This window comes from Lonchura striata, chromosome 16 (assembly GCF_046129695.1).
Source record: "Lonchura striata isolate bLonStr1 chromosome 16, bLonStr1.mat, whole genome shotgun sequence".
Classification (NCBI taxonomy): Eukaryota; Metazoa; Chordata; class Aves; order Passeriformes; family Estrildidae; genus Lonchura; species Lonchura striata.
The window spans coordinates 12,406,157-12,423,993 of record NC_134618.1 but is presented as its reverse complement, the minus strand read 5'-3'; the positions used below and the strand labels follow the sequence as shown (position 1 = coordinate 12,423,993).

Here is a 17,837-nt window from a genome sequence, read left to right as displayed (position 1 = left end):
CATTGTAGGAGGACAGAGAGGCTCTGAAGACAGAAATGGAAATCCCATCAAAGCAATCCTGCAGTTTAAACCCTCCAGCAGCAGTTTACATGGCTTGTTATCATTTTATCTTTGTTATTTGGGATGGATTACTGAGACATGGATCCTGGCTAACACTGGCCTCTGTGCCTGAAGCCCAGGGAGGGGTGAAGGATGGAGGAAGAGCAGAAGGCTCATGCTGGAGGCTCATGGAGCTCTGCTGCTCTAATGGTGTGAAACGAGATTTTCTTCCAGCTCCAAGTGGAAACTTGTTTCTGTACCTCCATTGCCCTCTCACTTAAATACTGATTTTTTAAAAATTATTATTATTTGGTGTCCCTGAGAATTGGCCAGCCTTTCTCCCCAGCTGTAAGCAGAGGAGTAAGAAGGAAAAAAAAATCCCACAGCAGTTGTGTTTAGCTCAATGCCACTTTCTGCAGGAAAAAGGGCTTTTTGAAACAAAGGAGGTTTAATGTGATGGTGGTTTTTGTCCTGTCCTGGTGCCTGGGCTGCAGCACAATCGTGGGCTGCAGACAGCGAGAGGGGGCTGCTGGGACCTGCCAGCTGAATTAAAAGACCTTGGCAAGTTTAGTGCCTTCACTGAAAAATTTTCCTACTTAGAGAGGAGAGTTGGTGGGAGGTGGTTTGACTTCAGTGTTAACTCTTTTATTGTTATTTTTCAACATGCGTGACCAGGGTCTGTTTGTCAGCCTCCTAATCCTTCCCCAGAGTAAATAGCTGCAGAACTTCAGTGCTGAACACCAGTTCTCTGTCTCGGGCATGGGGAAATGAGCAGCAAGCAGGAAAGGCTTTGTGCTTGTGTGGACTGCACTGAAATCCCCGTGGTTCTACCCTGCATCAGCGAGTCGCATTTCTAGTGCAGGGGAAAAAAGGTTTTGTTTGCCTGGAGAGGTCTCTCTATCAGCTTAAACAGGAGGGGGTTCAGGAGAATCCATGGAATCTGCATCCCAAGCAGGGACCAGCTCCCAGCCAGCTGCAGTGGCAGGGGCGCAGCAGGGTCAGGCCATCATTCTGTGCTGAAGGATGTCCTGAGGATGTGGTGCTGTGCATTGGCCTCAGATGTTTGCCTTGATCATCAGTATCGTGCTAGAAGTAGTGGGAAATGTTGTTTAAGGTAAAAGGTGGAGCAGGAGCATCCAAATTTTGTGACTCTTTGAGTTCTTGCTCTTTCCTACTTTGAGCCTGTTGCTGCTCTGCTTCATGGGATTTTACTCGAGTTGATGACACTTCGGGATTTTCAAACTGGAACCCCATGGTTATATTCTGGATACAGGAAATATTGGTTATTTATTTTTTTAAAAAATCCATTACCATCCAGCTTCCAGTCTCTTTGGTTTCTATAACTTGTTCTGTGTAATTTGTTATTTTTTCTTCCATAATATTTTCTGTGTCTAGCCTTATTTTTTTTTATTTTTCCCTAAGTTCAGGAATGCTGGGTGCAAGCTGTGGTGTTGGTGGTTCACTGTGCTGGCTTTTCCTAAGGTGCTGGGTGGACAAGTTAATTTCTGAATTTAGCTGTATTGCCCAAATATTTTTGGTTTTTTTGGGGTGCTTCTCTAATCTCTGGCTATGCCTTTGCTTTCAGATGAATGAGATGGGAAAATACCAGCCCAGTGCCCTTCTCCTGAGTTTAGTTTAGCTTTGTTTGTTTCTTTAATTTTTAAAATGAAGCTGACACACGTCTTTATTTTGAAAGGCATTATGATCTGTTTATAAGTTACCAGGAATCTCTGCCACATTGCAGTGAAAGCCTTTTAGAGCTGGAATTGGTCATTCAGGATAAGAGTCTTTCTGCACTTACAACAGTGGTTTAATGTTCCCGTTGTTCCTCATTCATTTTTATTCCTTTTGGCTTGAAATAATGGAATAAAGTCATTTGTGTGGAACTTAGGCATGCTGGAGAGTTTTCATTAGGCTTCACTGCTCTTTGCTCAAAATTCTGGAGGCTTAGGAAAAAAATCGTCTTTTTAGAGCAATGCCCAAGAAGCCCAGATTATGACATATTGCCATTTCATTGCACTTTTTTGGCACATGCCCAGACAGAATAATAAAATTATGATCTCTCAGTAATGTCCAGCATGGAGAACATGTTCCAGCTGTTGCAGTGTCCAGCAGCAAGGTGGACTTCACCTATCCATGGAGGCCTCAGCTGGCCAGCCACGCAGCTGGGGCTCACTGGCTCACGGAATTAATGGTGCAGCCCCAATATTCACTGTTTTGTGGGAAGACACTTAGGAAAATTTATTTTTATGTTTCCTAAGATGTTGTCTTACCTCTGGTGCAGTAGTTTGAGGGGTTGGGGTCTGTGATAAGCCAACCCTGGGGATCACTGGTGTTATCCACATGTCCCTGAGGTGAGAATTTGTGCAGGAGAGCAGAGGGAGGGACCATGATGTGTTTGGGGAGCAATGCAACCACTGGCAGCCCCAAAGCCCTGAAAAGGTTTTGGAGAAGCATCCCTGCAGCCGTGGGTGCTGGCCATGCCTGGGGTGTGTCTCAGTCCCTGCAGGAGATGTGGGGGTGCAGCTCTGTCCTCGCTGGGTTTCTTGGAAAATGTCACGAGGGCAGGGGTGGGGAGAAGGGGAAGCAGCGCTGGCAGAGCTCTCCAGAAGCTGGAATTGGGGACTCCTCCACCCCCTGCTTCCTGCCCACTGGCAGGGCTGTGACACGGGGAGGTCACAGGGGAGCACGAGCCCGGGGTCTCGCATGGCTCTGCAATCCTATGGTTTGTTCAGATGATGCTGAGAAATTCCTTTTGCCTTTCAGCTGAAGCCTGGCAAAGGTTTGGGCTGCCTTGCTTTCTGTTAGATGTCCTCAGCCAGGAGAGCAAGAGCCATGAGACATCTCTAATTATGGTAACAGTGGCATTTCAGAGGGACTTGCCCTGGCAGATCAGTTTGTTCTGGGGGTTCTCACTACCCAGCAATTTTTTTGGATGGGGCTAAGTCAGTACCTGAAGCATTTGAACTCCCCTCCTGCCTGGTGTTTCCCTTGGGATTAAACCCAGCTGCCAAATGTGGGTGGTTTTGGGCTGTGACAGGAGAGCAGCACACAACCAGCTGAGCATCCACAGTCCTTCCACCCCCCCTTGCCACGAAAGGCATATTTCTGAAACCAGAAGAGCAGTGAGGAGGAAGTTGCTATTAATACCTGTCAGCAACGTGAATGGCCGGGGTCAGGTCGTGGTGGGGCAGGTGAAATGTGCATCCCTGTCATGGTGCTCCTTGAAATTGGCTGTGTGGGACACTGGTGGTGTTGGATGGACACGGATTTGGGTCTAGGCAGGAGGGGAAATGCTGAAGGGAAGGTGACCAGGGGGAGATAGCTGCTGCCTTTATAGGAACAAGCTGAGAGCATCCCTTCCAAGGCAGGGTCACCCCTGACCCTGTTGTCTCTGCTCCTCTGAAGGACTGTCACCTTCTGCCCGGCACAGATGGGTGACCCTGTGTATATGATGGGATGTAGGGCTGTGTGTGTGTGCCCTGTGATACAATCCAGCTTTTGTTTGCTTAATTACACAAGGCTTGCCAAGGTGTGGAGCCGCGGGAAGCGTGTTCAAGAGTCTGGTCTGAAAAGATCCTGTTGGTGTAAGGAGAATGCTTTGAAGCCCAGGTGTGACTGAAACCTGCTGCTTGAGGTGCTGTTTGCCCCTGCCAAGGAGAGACAGCTTGGATATGGGCTGAATTGGTGGCCATTGGAGCTGGAGTCCCCTCCAGGATCTTGCAGGATGTTCCTCCACCAGAATGTGTCCCCTTCCCAGGCTGGAGGAAGGTGTGCAGTCTGCTGGTCTGTCACACACAGCAGTGCAGGGTGAGGGTTACCTCTTGGGGAGGACTTTGGGAACCTGACTCCACGAAGCTGCAGACAGCACAAAGAAATCCACCCGCATGCCCAAGATAAATGTGGTAACATTAAAGAGGCATTGGGACTCCCAATAAAACGTGTTTTATTGGCCAGTGCATACTTTGAAACCTGTTCCCCTGGGTTGGGCAGTGCTTTGATCAGATCTCATTACTCTGGGAAGGATTGGAGCTCAGTTATCCTGGAGTGGCTGTGCTGACCCAGCTCCAAGCTCTGCTGCCACAGCTTCCTCACCACTGCCATGGCTCTGTCCTCTGGACCCTCTCACCATTCTGTGTGTCTGATCCTCTGCATCGAGCTCAGGGATGGCTCTTTGAACACGAGACCCCGGTGCTTTCACCTGGCCTGACTTGCACCCTTTGGGACCCTTCAAAAACCATGGGATGTTTTTGTGGCGGGAAGTTTGGAGGGCCCCAGACTTTGATTGCAAACATATTTGGAGATGAGAGAGGACAATATGATGAGTTAGAGCACAGAAAGTGCCTGAGCATGCAAAACTCCTGATTCTTGCTGCCAGCCCACAGCCCAATAACTGGCCACAGTCTCTGGGGTCGAGATGAGTGGGGTGTATGATCTGGGATGGGGTGTGAAGCTGAGTCACCCAGTGCTCGTGGAAGCAGCAGGGCGTTTAGGTCAGCACCCTTAGATTCAACCTGACTGGTTTTGTACTTGCCAGGCTTAAGTTGTAGTCACTGTGGTCTTGGATGGGGATAGGAGACCATGTGAAATAGGAAAAAACCCACCTTTGTGTCTGCTGGTGCCTGGTGGGACTTGGATCAGTTTGGGAATTTGCTCCCCTCTCCCATGTGGGCACCCAGCTGTGTGTGATGAGAATCCTCATTTAGCACTGGGGTTTACATCTGAGCAGAGCCACCTCTGGAGAGCAGAACTGGGATTCCCTGGGGAGTGCTGGCGAGGCTGGTGGCCGTCCCTGCAGGCAGGGCTGGTGGCAGCCCTTGGTTACCCCTCAGGAGCTGAGCTGCCCTGTGCCAGCCTGCTCCCTGCACTGACACAGCCAGAGCATGAAAGATGGATAAGGAGGAGAAGGCACATTCCCTGCCTTTTATAAATAATTGCTGTGCTGTGTGCAGTGAGGGTTCAGGGTAACACAGGGGAATAAATGGATGAGGAGGGGCTGTGAGAGGGGGAGACCTCCCTTACCCCAACAGCTTGATGCCATGGGTTGGCTGAGGGGCTCCCAGCCCTGTGGGCTGGGGGAGGATGGAGGATTCAGTGTCTGACTGAATTCAGTGTGGGTGACCTGCAGTGAAGCTCTTTCTGCTGGGGCACAGCTGGATCCGCAGGCGCTGACATTTGCCTTGGAGTTCAAACAAAGATCCCTGTATTGGCTTTATTGGCAGGGCAGTGCCAGGGACACTGCTGGATGTGTCCTGCTCCTGGCCCCTGCCCTCCTCCGGTCCCTCTGTCTCCCTGCTTCGGGCACTGCCTCTCCCGGGGAGGAATTTGGAGGCAAGGGACTCTGTTTACAGTGCTTTGTGTGAGATGTCAGCCCAGGGCTGTAAACAGCGCGTGGTTTTGCTCAGAGAAAGTACAGAGCCACCACTGGCAGCATTTTTCCATTAAGGCAAGGGCTGGAAACCTCCTGGCATGGAGGGCTGGGCTGCTGGGAGCTGCAGCTGTGGGAGGAAAGTCTCTGTGTGGAGCACATGTAATAAATAAATAAAAAGGGAGCAGCACAGCGGCTTCCTGGGCTGATGTAGTTTCTGTTCCGTGCAGTGTTCAGATGGAATTTCCTCATGAAAGAAGGATATTCCCCTCTTCTCTTCATGTGAGCGTGGAGTGAGCTATGGAGGTCTCAGGCACATGCAGTTGTCTGTATATTGGAGTTTGGGGCATAACAGCTGCATTGAGGGTTGCAGATCTGGTGATTGTTAAGTTTAATTTATATTCCTATCAATAGAAACATTTATTTTCCTTGTCTATTTATCTGATGCCTTTAGACTCAGGGACATCAGACCTGGTGACTCCTGAACTCCCCTGCCACGCCCTGTCTCCAAAAGATCAATCAAGTGCAATTCCCTCTTTCCTTCTTGCTTCCAGACCCGGACTGGGCGTCCCACAGCCTGGGGATCTTCATCTGCCTGAACTGCTCCGGCATCCACCGCAACATCCCGCAGGTCAGCAAGGTGAAGTCGGTGCGCCTGGACGACTGGGACGATGCCCAGGTGGAGGTACGTGCCCCCGGGCTGGGAGGGCTGTCTTGGTTTGAAAAGACAGGAGTCTGTGAAGGAAGGCAACAGCCTCCTGTGAAATGGAAAAGGTAAACCCCCTCCCTCCCAGTTACCACAGTTTCAAAATTGAAAGGCTCTCAGGCAAAGAGATGGGAATGGGAATAATAGTTTTTTATTAGGAAAAAACTAAATAAAACAAATGTAATTAGTACAAACAAAACTAGTGATGGAGTGAGAAACCTGACACCCTGAGGAGTCAGGGTGTTGGGAACAGTCCAGTGAAATGGTGGCTGCTCCTCTTGGAGGGGCAGATGAAATGCTGCTGGAGTGGGGATCTGGAGATGGGTGGAGTTATCTCTGAAGGTCTGGGGATGGAGGAGTTGGGCCTGGTCTTCCTCTGGGGAGCCAGTGGGGAAGAAGCTGCTCCTCTGGGAATCCAGTGAAGGGGCTGTCCTGATGTCCCAAAAAATGCTGATTTTATGCAGGTAGAAATGCTTGGCTCCTCCCTCTGGGTGGAGCATCTCACCATGGGCTGATGGAACTTTCCCAGCCATGCAGTGAGTCATTAATGGCCCATTAACAGAAGATATCTCCCAGAAGGAGACATTGTTCTTGGAAGAGATAAGAAAACTGCCCCACCCCCAACAGAGACAAGTAGAATACATGCTTATCTTACAAGCCAGGACAAGGGGCCAAACCAGGGGGTTTGGGCTCTTCCCTTTGCAGCCCTTTCCAAAGATGCCACAAGAAATGGGATTTCAGAAAGCTTGTCTAGATGGTGAATGTGGGAGCAAGGTCGTGATGCTGAATGAATTAGAACACCCATTTTTGAAGGATTTATGAGGGTTTCCCACCCCTATAAAGATGTCCATGAAATAGCGTGTAGAAATTACTAATTTTTAAATTGTCTTCTCTTGTTTCTTACAGTATCTCTAGTCTAGACTAGACCTCTGGTCCACCACCTCTGTTCAGCTCAGCTATCTCTGGCTTTGTTCCTCTTATATTCACAGCTTGAAAAACCAAACCCTCACAATATAAATTCTCTCTATTTATGCCCCACACCTGCCTGGATTTGTGTGGTGCTGCTGAAGGCACCCAGGAAACCTTTCTGCTTTGACTACTGGTGTCTTCAAAGGCATGAAGAGCTCTGCCAGTCATTGATTTCTGCCTTCTAGCTGTAGAGTTGAGGTTTTTCTGAAAGCTGCACCTGATGGAGTTGTGTGTTTCATGAGAATAGGCCTTAGTGTTGCAGGGGCTTTTCCTTCCCTGGTTTTTTTTTTTTTTTTTTTTTTGAGTAGATTGAATGTGTAAATGTGAGAAATTCAAAACCATGACAGTAATTAAAACAAAAGCTTAGCTGCTTGTTATGTTTATATGCTTGGCATTTGACACAAAACAAAATGTATTTAGCGTGGCTGCCTGGGAAAAAATGGGGGGTTTACGCTTATAAAGTGAATTTCAATAAACAAAATATATGAATAAGGAAATAAGTAGTTTTCTTTGCTGAGTTCCCAGCCAGCTATTTGTGTATCAGAAGAAAATGAGGGCTGTCAGGGGAGATAGAAACATTATATATTTATTTATTGGAAAGGAGGACTGTCAAGGCAGATAGAACTTTTATACATTTGTTTATTTATTTATTTATTTATTTGTCTATCACATCAAGTTCCTTCCTGGGGTAGCTGCAATGACTTTGCAAAAATTAACTCATCCTTTTGGCACAAGTGGTGTGATCAGGAGCACAGGATGTGTGGCCAGAGTCTGTTACCCTGCTGGAGCTCTAACACATGGACACTGAAAGCCAGTTTTTCCCTCTGGTTACCTAATCCCCATCTTGGGTTCCTGGATCCATCTGATTCCCATGCCTGAGGGGGAAATGCCACTGTGTGCTGCCTCCTGCCCCTGTGGGGACCATGCAGGTGGCACTGGGACTTGTCCTCAGCATCATTTTAAGCTGTGGGATCCCTAGTAATAATAACCAATATTTATTTGCAGCAGCCCTTCTGTCCATAGTCCTGGGCAAACCTCTCAGTAAGAGAGGAGGTCTCCCATCCCAATAATTTTATTGCTCTGTACAAGTAAAAGAGAATAAAAGAAAATACTGTCAACATTTACTTAATTCTTTCTGTTTTTTTCTCTTTTTACAGTTTATGGCCTCAAATGGAAACAATGTAGCAAAAGCAAAATATGAATCTAAAATGCCACCATTTTATTATAAACCAACGTATCTTGACTGCCAGTAAGTAAATACCTCTGCTGGTAAACAACATTTATTTGTTTGTGCAGCTGCAGCCTCTGTAATACATTAGTTTTAGCATAAGGCTTTTTTTTTTTTTTTTTTTGCCACAATGGAGATTTCATTTGTAAAAGGTCCTGAAAATGTTGCTCCTTCTGCACACATATGGTAGAGTTTATGCTACGTGTGGGATCTTATTTAATAAGTACAGTTGAGATGATGCAGGGGAGTCAATAGTTTGTCTGTTCCCCAGGCTCTCCCAAGTTTCTAGAGCTGCAAGAATGCCAATTTCTACCCATTGATTTCCTCTGTCTTTTCCAATCCCCCTTCTGCATCAAGGCAGAACTTGCTAATCTGCTGTGTCAGATGCTGGGTTATTTGTAATACAGAAATGCTGGGGGTTTTGTTGGGTTTTTTTCACCTAGATGACAAATAACCTCCTCCATGCAGGCAGCTAAAGGCTGTGTCTCCCCTGCAGTGTGGAGGAACCTCCTGGTGAGCTGGGATGGGCTTTGTGGAGCAAGGGGCTGAGCAGCCAGAATGTGCTGTGCCACCTAGGCTGCAAGGGGGTAATCTGAATTTGGCTTTTAGGGTCCAGCCCTGCCATGTACCAAGGTGTTTTTTTATTTCTGTGTGAGTGGAGCTGCCTGGCCTGACAAGGAAAAAGCATCCATTTATGCAATGTTCTGAGCTCCAGAATCCCAGCAGTTTGTGCCATTTTGAGACTTGTGTGTGCTTGTCATGTTGGGGTTGGAGAAGCAGGATTGGTAGGAGAAACACAATTCTGGGGGATTTTGATTTTGTTTACTCCAGGTCTCAGTTAAGTTCAGTGAGATGCTGCCTCTCTGATGATGCTCAGGCTGCCCAGGGGCAGAGTCCTGGTTCTTTTTCAGGACTCTCAGCCCAAGGGGTGCAGAGCTGGTGCTGCAGGAGCCTGGCAGGGAGCAGGGCAGGTCCCTCCAGCCTGGGACATCCTGAGATCTGGGTGCCAATCACACCTGGCTCCCTGTGCACAGTGAGAGACAGTGGGAGCTGCTCCTGCTCTCAGGCAGCTTGGAGCCCAGGAGCATTCCCCTTCCTGCTGCTGTGGGGCTGGCAGGAGTGTCTGTGCCTGGTTCTGAGCTCGGGTGCTTTGTCCTGCTGGGCTGGTGCAGCTCAGCCTGGCTGCTGTGCTGTCCCTCCCTGCATCCCTCTGGGGAGCTCTGCCAGGCAGGGCTCAGCTCCAGCCACAGCCCTGCTGGGGCTGTTTGGGCTCCCAGGGACCCTCCTGGGGCTGTTTGGGCTCCCAGGGACCCTCCTGGGGCTGTTTGGGCTCCCAGGGACCCTCCTGGGGCTCTCTGAGCTCCCAGGGACCCTCCTGGGGCTGTTTGGGCTCCCAGGGACCCTCCTGGGGCAGCCACTCCAGGCACAGCCCGTGCCCATGGCTGATGGAAGGGCACCTCTGGGCTGTGAGGAGCTGGAGCAGGGAATTAAAAGGATTTGTTGTAGTTTGGTTTTGGTTATTTACTGATTCACTGGGAGGATGAGGCAAGGCCAGGCTTCCTGGGAGCAGCTAGAAGACCAGTTTCTGAGCCTTTTGTGGTCCCAGCTTGTGCCTGCTCTGCACTGGGGCTGTTCCCAGCCTGCAGGGCCTGGTGCCTGTGCTCAGGCTGGAGCTCTGCTCTGGTAGGGGTTCTCTGGAGCAGCACTGCTGGGTCCCTGCCAAGCAGCAGGATGCAGTGGGGTGGATGTGACCTCTCTCAGGAGCAGCCAATGTCCTGACACTGCTGCAGGATCAGCAGCTGTGGGCACATCACACCCTGGGAGTGTCTCAAGGGTGCTGTGCCCAGTTGTATTTTTCTGTCTCTAGTTCAGGGCTCTGTGTGCCTCTCAACAGATGCATGCTAAACAAGTGCAGGGGAGTGCTGCTTTTTACTGGGAGGTATATTTAGCTTTTTCCCCGCCTCGCTGCAGTCCAGTCACTGCAATAGCATGAGCTGTTCCCAGCCTGCAGCCCTGGGAAGCATCACCATGGATGACACCTCCATCCAGCACTGGCAATGATTCCAACCACCTTCTGCAGCATCAGGAGGTTTTGGTGCTTCTAATTCCAACAGCAGCACATGCTGGACAGCTGCAGAGCCTGGGCAGCTACTTGTTCATTTGAAGCTTAATTTTATAATGCTCTTTCTGGAATCCTTCTGCTTTGGTTGTATGACAAATTGTGAAGTTCGGAGCAAGAGGGAAGAAGTGCTGCAGTGCCAGCTTGTTCTTTTTTCTTCATGCCTACTATGTTGTAGTTGGCTCTTTGGGAAATTCGTGGTGTTTGCCTGCTGCAGTTGGCTCCTGTATCCTTCACAAGCCCCATTGTGGCTTCCTGGTTCTGCATGACACTCAGCAAAGGTTAGAGACTTGGAGGGGTGCTCTGAAATTGCCCAAGGAAAGTGCGTAGGTGAAAAATTACCCCACCAAAAAACCCCCAACAAACCAAAAAAACCCCAAACAAAAAATCCTGTTCTTTCCTCTCATCTTCTCTGTCAGCCAGCACTGATCCATGACCCAGGGACGGTGACCAGAGCTGCCAGCTCCTGTTCCTCTGGGGAGTCCCTGACAGTGAAATGAGTCACAGGCTCTGGGATGTTCCTGTGCCGCCGCAGTATTAGCCCAAAGAGCTTTGGGTGTGGAATTTAAACCACAAAACCTCTCTTTGGATGGTCATGGCCCAGCTTGGTACACCACAGCAGCAGAAGAGAGCTGTGAAACAGATTTTTGTGGGGCAGATATGCTGCAAGCACATGGCTGAGTTTTGAGTCACCACTCAGCAGCAGGTACTCACTCCTGAGTAAAAGCAAAGGAAAAAGGCTTTGTTCAGTCTGTGACTTGGCTGGAAACTGATAGAAGAAAGGGAGATAATCTCCTACTGGGCTTTTGCAGAACTGGAAGTACATCCCTGTCCCTGCCCAATACTTACCAAGGTTTTCTGTTGCTTGGGAATGCAGAGCCTCATGGTGTGGAATTGGGAATGAGCTGCAGAGCTTTGCTCTGCTCCTCTCTCTGTGCTTGGATAAGTGGGAGCTGCATCTGCTCCTCCTGCAGAGCAGTTCAGTGTTCTGACTGTCTGCACAGAAAAATGGGGCAGGATGAGATGGCCTGGGCTGTGCTGGTTCTGTGGTATCAGGAACGAGATGAGGCATCAGTCAGAGAAAAGCACACATCTAAAGAACAACAGTTATTTGCTGAACTGGCTTTTTGTATTGATTGAGATGTGCAGAGGAAAAATTGCCTGATAGATCTCTGGATTTTTTTTTATTTTTCTAATCATTTGAGATTTGGTAGAGGAGCTACCAAGCCCATCACCTCCATCTGGTGTGAGAAGGTCAGCATAGCCCCAGTCCCCTCCTCTGCCATGCATGGGCACAGTGGCAGTCAGGGGTGCAAACTTCTCACCAGTTCCTCTGCCACCTCCTTTTGCCAGTACCTCATAGATAATAAAATCTTTATAGACATAAAAACTTCATTATATAATGTCCACAGGTGTAAAATTGAGATGTGCTCAGGCTGCTAGTTATTAATAAGCATTTTCAGATTTTACATTCACAGCTCTCAGAAGTGCCTGATGTCTTGGGTGTACAGTTGGAGGTGCTGCAGTGTGGCCACTGGGAGTGGCTGTGCATCAGTTCAGTCCCAAGTGGTGGAGCCTCTTTGGTGGCTCAAATTGGTCACTCAGGCTCAGAAATTCTTTGAGTCACCCAAATACTGAGATCTGCTCAGTCCTTCAATCCTGATCACCCATGGTATTCTCTATTCTTGCTCATTTTCTCTTTGCTGTTAGCTTGTAAACGTATTAATTAATATTGATTCCTTTAATTTCCAAAGGAAATTGCTACAAGGTTGAGGTAGTACCGACAGAGGCTGTTTCCTACATGTTTTTAATTGGTGTTTAACCATTCTGAAAAATAGTGTTGGTGTACTGGACAGTGCATGTAAAGCAATCAAACAAAAGAGGAGCCAGTTAACATTTTAATTGAGAATGTTGTGATTTTGCATACTCAGAATCAGTTTTAAATTCTCCAAATCCACAATGCAAGGGTTTTATGCCTTGAGAGCCAAACCCCTGTCTTTTTGCTCACCTCTTGCAGCTTGCTAGGGGGATGGCACATCAATCCTCAGGCTCTACAAGCTGATGTGATGCACAGAGAGCCTGGAAGAAGCCCCCAGCTGTCTCATGCCTCCACAAAGCTCTTTAAAAGCAAGTCCTCACAGCAAGAACTTACTAGATAGGAAAAGAGTGAAGCTAGACAGGCTTTTAGTCAATGCTGCAGTGGCTCTCCTTCCAGTCTGAGCAGAGAATTTGGACTCTGACTTAAAATTTCATTAGAGCAGTTTTTTGACAGAAACCTGGCATAGCTGCATCCACCAAGCTGCCTGTGGAAAGCATGCTGGCTTTTGCTGGAAAAACCTCTGAGAAATTCCAGAAGCTACAAATTTGGCTTCTGGAAATGATGTTTCTGGATGTCATTCATTTCTTTTGTCTTTCTTGGGCTTGATGGTGCTTCACAAGGATGCAGTTAGGCAGTGGTGGTGTGTGGTGTTGGATGTTTTTTGGGCCACTTTCACCTCTGGCTGGGGATTCTTGTCTGTCATATGTCTCCAAAAAATCCCCAGCTTCTATGTGCAGCATCTGTGGGTGTGCTCTGGAGTGCATCAGCCAGCCCAGCTGAGAAACAATCAATCTTGGGGAAAAAATAAACTGGAGACTGAATTTGGCTGGCCAGCACCTCCTGCACACAGCACGCCAAGGCTGTGCAGCCACAGTTTGATATTAAACTGCTTGAGCAGCTTTTCCTGTGGTGCCTTTTGCTGTGAGCTTTGAGTAGGTGGGACCAAGAAAAAACTGCTCCAGTGGCTTCTTCTGGAACCTTCCTGCCTGGCCCCTGGCAGAGCCCTTGTGTTCATGTGGGTGGTCAGGAAAGCAAACAAGTGCCTCCAATGGCTTTTTCAGCCTCTGGACCTGCTGTCCCTCAGTCAAGCTCAGTCCTTTCCCATTTGGGGGATGAATATTTCCCTTAATCTGTTGGAAATGTGGATTTCCATAGTGTTTTGTTTTGTTTTGTTGATTTTCCTCTAGGTTTTTGATGAGTACAAGGACTTTTCTGTTCTAATTGCCAAAAAACGACGAGTTCCCTGTAACCAGCAGCCTGACAGATTTAAGTGGGCTGTTAAAGCTTTTGGAGCTGATCCTGAAAGCTGTGCATCTCCGCAGTTTAGGAATGATGCACTTAGATTTTTTTAACAAACAAAAATAATATATTTGCTGATTTGCTGCATTATCCCATCACCAGAAATGCAGTAAAATCCCAAGGGGCTGTTCCTACACTCCTTTCTGGTCACAGAACTCCTTTTGGAGTCAAAGGTGGATTTGGATGGAGGCTCCTGTGCTGGGTATGTGATGTCTGCCCTGGGTTACATGCACACGTATTCACACCTGGAAAAGTTCATTTCAGCTGAAACACAGCAACAGATATTTCTAAAGCCCCTGAAGATATACTTAAATTAAGATCAGTCTACTGAAATGGTGGCTGTTTTCCTACAATCCCTGTATGGTTTGAGGGTCTTCTACCCTGCAATTGCTCTCAGTTCCTATAGATCCCAGGACACCTTCCTGCTCCTGGATGAATTCATCAGAGCTGTGCTGGTGAGACTGGGGTTTAGCCCCAGCAGCTTTTTATGGCAGGATTGCATCTAGTCCATGAGAGTGAATGTGGTCAAAGCCCTGCTCAGCTTCTGTCCTGCAGTGAAGGGAGATGGTGAACTCCTAGCTGGGTTTTTGTTTTGGTTTCTTTTACTGGAGCTGTTCTGCTTTCTATAAATAACCAGTGGAGCAGAAGCTGCAGCTTGTGGCCTTGCACTGAGTTGTCCAAACTGTGAGCTGCTCTTGGTGTGTCTTGGGTTTTGGGAAATTACTGCTGCAAAAGCTTGGGTTTGTGATGATAAGGAAAGGGGAAGAATGTGTGAAGTGCCAGGAAGCTGCTGGGAAGGTGGCACAGCTGGATTCCCACATGCTCTGGGAGTTGCCAGCAGAGCCAGATGTTGAGAGAGGCCCCCAGAGGATTTTACAGCTTCTCAGGGTTTCCCTTGGGGTGTGGTGCCTGCTGTGGGCAGCCAGGCCCTGCAGGGGATGTTTCCCCAGGGATGAGCCCTGCAGGGCATCTGCTGTGCAGCCTGCATCCTACAGCAGGAGTGGTTTCCCACTGCTGCACGTGAGCCTGAATTTATCCTGTACTTGAACCCCCGTGATTCTCAGAGCCTCGGAGCAGCTGCAGCTCCTGCTGAAGCCACTGACGTCAGCTGGAGCTGAGGGTGGTGTGAATTTTCTTCCTCCCAGTTCAATCCCTCATCTTCTTCTTGAAAAGGTCCAAGTTTGGCTTCAGTGATAACAAGCTGTCCGCAGCAGCTGGCCAGGAAAAATTGCAAGAAGGGCAGTAAGTTCAAGTATTGGTGTTTATTTTATGATTAAAAGTCGGTAGCTCTGCTGATTATTGACAGAATTATAGAGCAGGCATTTGTGTGCCATCTTTTGGGTCATCAGGCTTCTGTGTTTGTGGATATCAGATCCAGAAGAGGCATCCTGCTGGACCCTTGGATGCTGGGTGGGGTTTGAGCAGCCCCGTGGCAGGGGAGTTGGAATGGGATGACCTTTAGGGTCCTTTCCAAGCTTTTTGTGATGGTGCAAAGTGCACCTGAACCTCGTGAGGGTGGCTTGCACCCAGACAGAGCACAGCACAGGATGGCAGCAGGAGGGACGTGGCTGTTCAGAGCTCACAGCAAACTTGGCAGGTGTGTAACAGCCAAAGATGGGAGCAGGAGGGGAGAGGCAGACTTGGTGATGTTTCTGTTGCTGCAGGAGCTCGCAGCTGGGTTTTGGGGCCAGGGAAGCAGTGGTGCTCCCCGAGCCTTGGGGAGAAGGCTGGTGCCCCAAGCAAGGAGCTGACACAACGGGAGGAACAAAATCTGTGTAATTATTTCCTCCTGTATTGCCAGGAAACCAATCACAGCCACAGTTCTCATTGGATAGTGTCTTGCAGATTTATTGAATGTGTTTGCTGTACCTGCAGATGAATTTTCATAAGCAGCGTTGGTATGTTTATATTCTTTGAGCATTTCTGGGATGTGCCTGCTGAAAAATACCATTTAGTTTGCATAATCAGCAAAAAAGAAAAGGTGATTAAGCATATGTATAGTTTTCAGTGGCAGAGAAGTTGATGTGTTGAAATGTGATGGTTTTACAAAACACACTCAGTGCTCAGTGCTGGGGGATCTTTTACTGTCTTCAGTGTAGGCAGCTCCAAAATGTCTGCTGTGAAGCTGGGATAACACATGCCTTTATTTCTGAGTGTGATCTGCCTGCTTGGGCTATTTAGGGTTCTAGGGCAATTAAGAAATAAGTTCAGTTAAAAATGGTTTGAAGCATCTTCCAGCATATTCTAGATCAAAGTTACTTCATTGGTTCGAGCACTCATGCGGAAATAAAATAGCAAAAAAAAAAAAATTATAATATTTGGGGTATTTTTTTTCCCTTTTGGAATCTGAGGTCTTGGTGTATAAATCATCAGTATAATTTCAGTATTAAAAGTAAAGGACTTTTTAATCATATTTGCTGCTATGCATCATAGACTGCTTTCTTAAACTTGGCAGTATGGGCTGTGAGTTTGGGAGAGCTTGGCCAGATGGGTTTTCAGCACCTTCTGCTTGTGTAGTGGTATCTTCAGGGCAGTAATCTCTCTTTTGTACATAGCTGGGGTTTTTCATTTACTCACCCTGTTCACTGAAGAATGTGGCCTGAGAAAATTAGGTCTAAAATGGTTCATGTACTGAGGGAATTTTTTACAGAGGCTGATTGGGTGGGTGGGGACAGGCTGTTCTGCTAAATCTGTGCATTTTAAAAAAATAAGTTTCCAATAAAATTGGAAAATGATTTATTGTTGTCCAACTGTAAGCAGAAGAAACCCTTGACTTCAGATTGAACAATGCAATTTTTGGAAGACTTTTAAATCACACTTGTGCTTTTATTGAAAAATTAATGGTTCTGATTTCTTTCTTAGTGTGTCTTGGACCATGTTTCTTTTTCTCTGTATTTTTTTTTTTCCAGACTACTGCGGGAACAGTGGATCAGAGCCAAATATGAACGAAAAGAGTTCATCCACAGTGAGAAGCAGGAGCCTTATTCTGCAGGTAGTGAAAGACACTTCTGGCAGATAAGTTTTTTGATGTCCAGCACCTTCCATTTTCTCCCTCTCTGTTTATATGTTCTTTATGTTGATTATTGCCTTTATGTCATTAAGTAGGAGAAGTAAGTGTGGTCTTTGCACAAGATCCCTCCTGGCATTCCCTGTGTTTGATTTGGGGAATTTGGATGCCTGATGGAAACAAATCAGTGATCATGAGTCCATTCAGCAGGAGCGAGCCCGGCCAAGCACCAGGGGGTTTCTTTTTGGGAGCAGGAGGTGTGGAGCTGGATGGAAGTGGAGATAAAGGACATTTGTGTCCTCGAGGTGACTTTGGCTTTGGAGAGGTGCAGCTCTGTGGCTGCACTAGCATGAAAGTGCATGAAATTAGCTGGGTATTTCTTTGCTATATGTAAGTAGCATTTAATTTATTCTGCATATTAAGTAGTTGACACCAGCTATGTGCTTGGATGACTCTGGGATAATTTTATTAGCAAAGACCATGTTACAGATTAAAGGTTAAAATATTATTTTCATGATGCTTTTCAAGACTAATAATATGCAGGTAGCTCCAGCAGTTTGCTGTTATGAAAACCACAATTAAATTCTGATCTCATATATTTTTAATTTATGTTTTGAGCATTTCAGCTCTGCTGTATTGTGTACATGAGGCACACAGTGTGTGGGGCGTATCCATATTCATAGAGAGTATGTTAGGCACATTTTTATTTTAGATTTTTATAAAAGCTGTATGCTGGAGTCGGACATGTTCTATTAACAATAAATAGTTTGATTTCTTAGATAATTTTTGAATGTATCTGCCAATGTGTGTATAATACCCACCCAAGAATAATGTTTCCAATTTCTATTGTGTAACTTCTGGATATAAAAGCTGGGATTCAACCAAGTACTTGAGGAAAATGCATAATTTTAAGCACATGATGAGTCCTTTCGACTCTGAGAAGAGTGTGTACCTGGTTAAAGTGAAGTAGGTGCTTCAGTGCTGTGTGGGAAGAAGGGCAGTGTGTTCTGAGCTCTCTGAAAGATATTATAAGAAGAATTCAAAGGGGAGTTTATTTTAGCAGCGTATTTTGTAGGTGTTCTTCAGTAATGTGGCTGCACAATATTTAACTGCATGCTGAAGTGAAAGGGTTTTCTCACCTCTCTTTGAAGTTCAAAAGCCATTAAATACAGAATGGAAGAGAAGAGGGTGAGCCATTTTCAGTGAGCAGTGTCCTGGGGAGGAGGAGGGGAAGAGAAACAGCCTGGTGGGCATCATGTAAGTGATGTAAAAGTGATTTTAGC

General features: G+C 47.2%; 1 protein-coding gene across 5 annotated transcripts in view; it reads left to right on the top strand.

Annotated features, from left to right (window-relative positions):
• ADAP1 (ArfGAP with dual PH domains 1) overlaps positions 1-17,837 on the top strand; it is a 49,764-nt gene that overhangs the window by 4,381 nt on the left and 27,546 nt on the right. For all 5 annotated transcript variants that reach the window (XM_021539715.3, XM_021539712.3, XM_021539716.3 and 2 more), the window contains exons 2-4: positions 5,962-6,092; positions 8,240-8,331; positions 16,457-16,539. In XM_021539715.3, coding sequence (XP_021395390.1) covers positions 8,243-8,331; positions 16,457-16,539 — 172 coding nt within the window. In that variant the 5' untranslated portion in view covers positions 5,962-6,092; positions 8,240-8,242. The remainder of the gene's footprint in view (positions 1-5,961; positions 6,093-8,239; positions 8,332-16,456; positions 16,540-17,837) is intronic.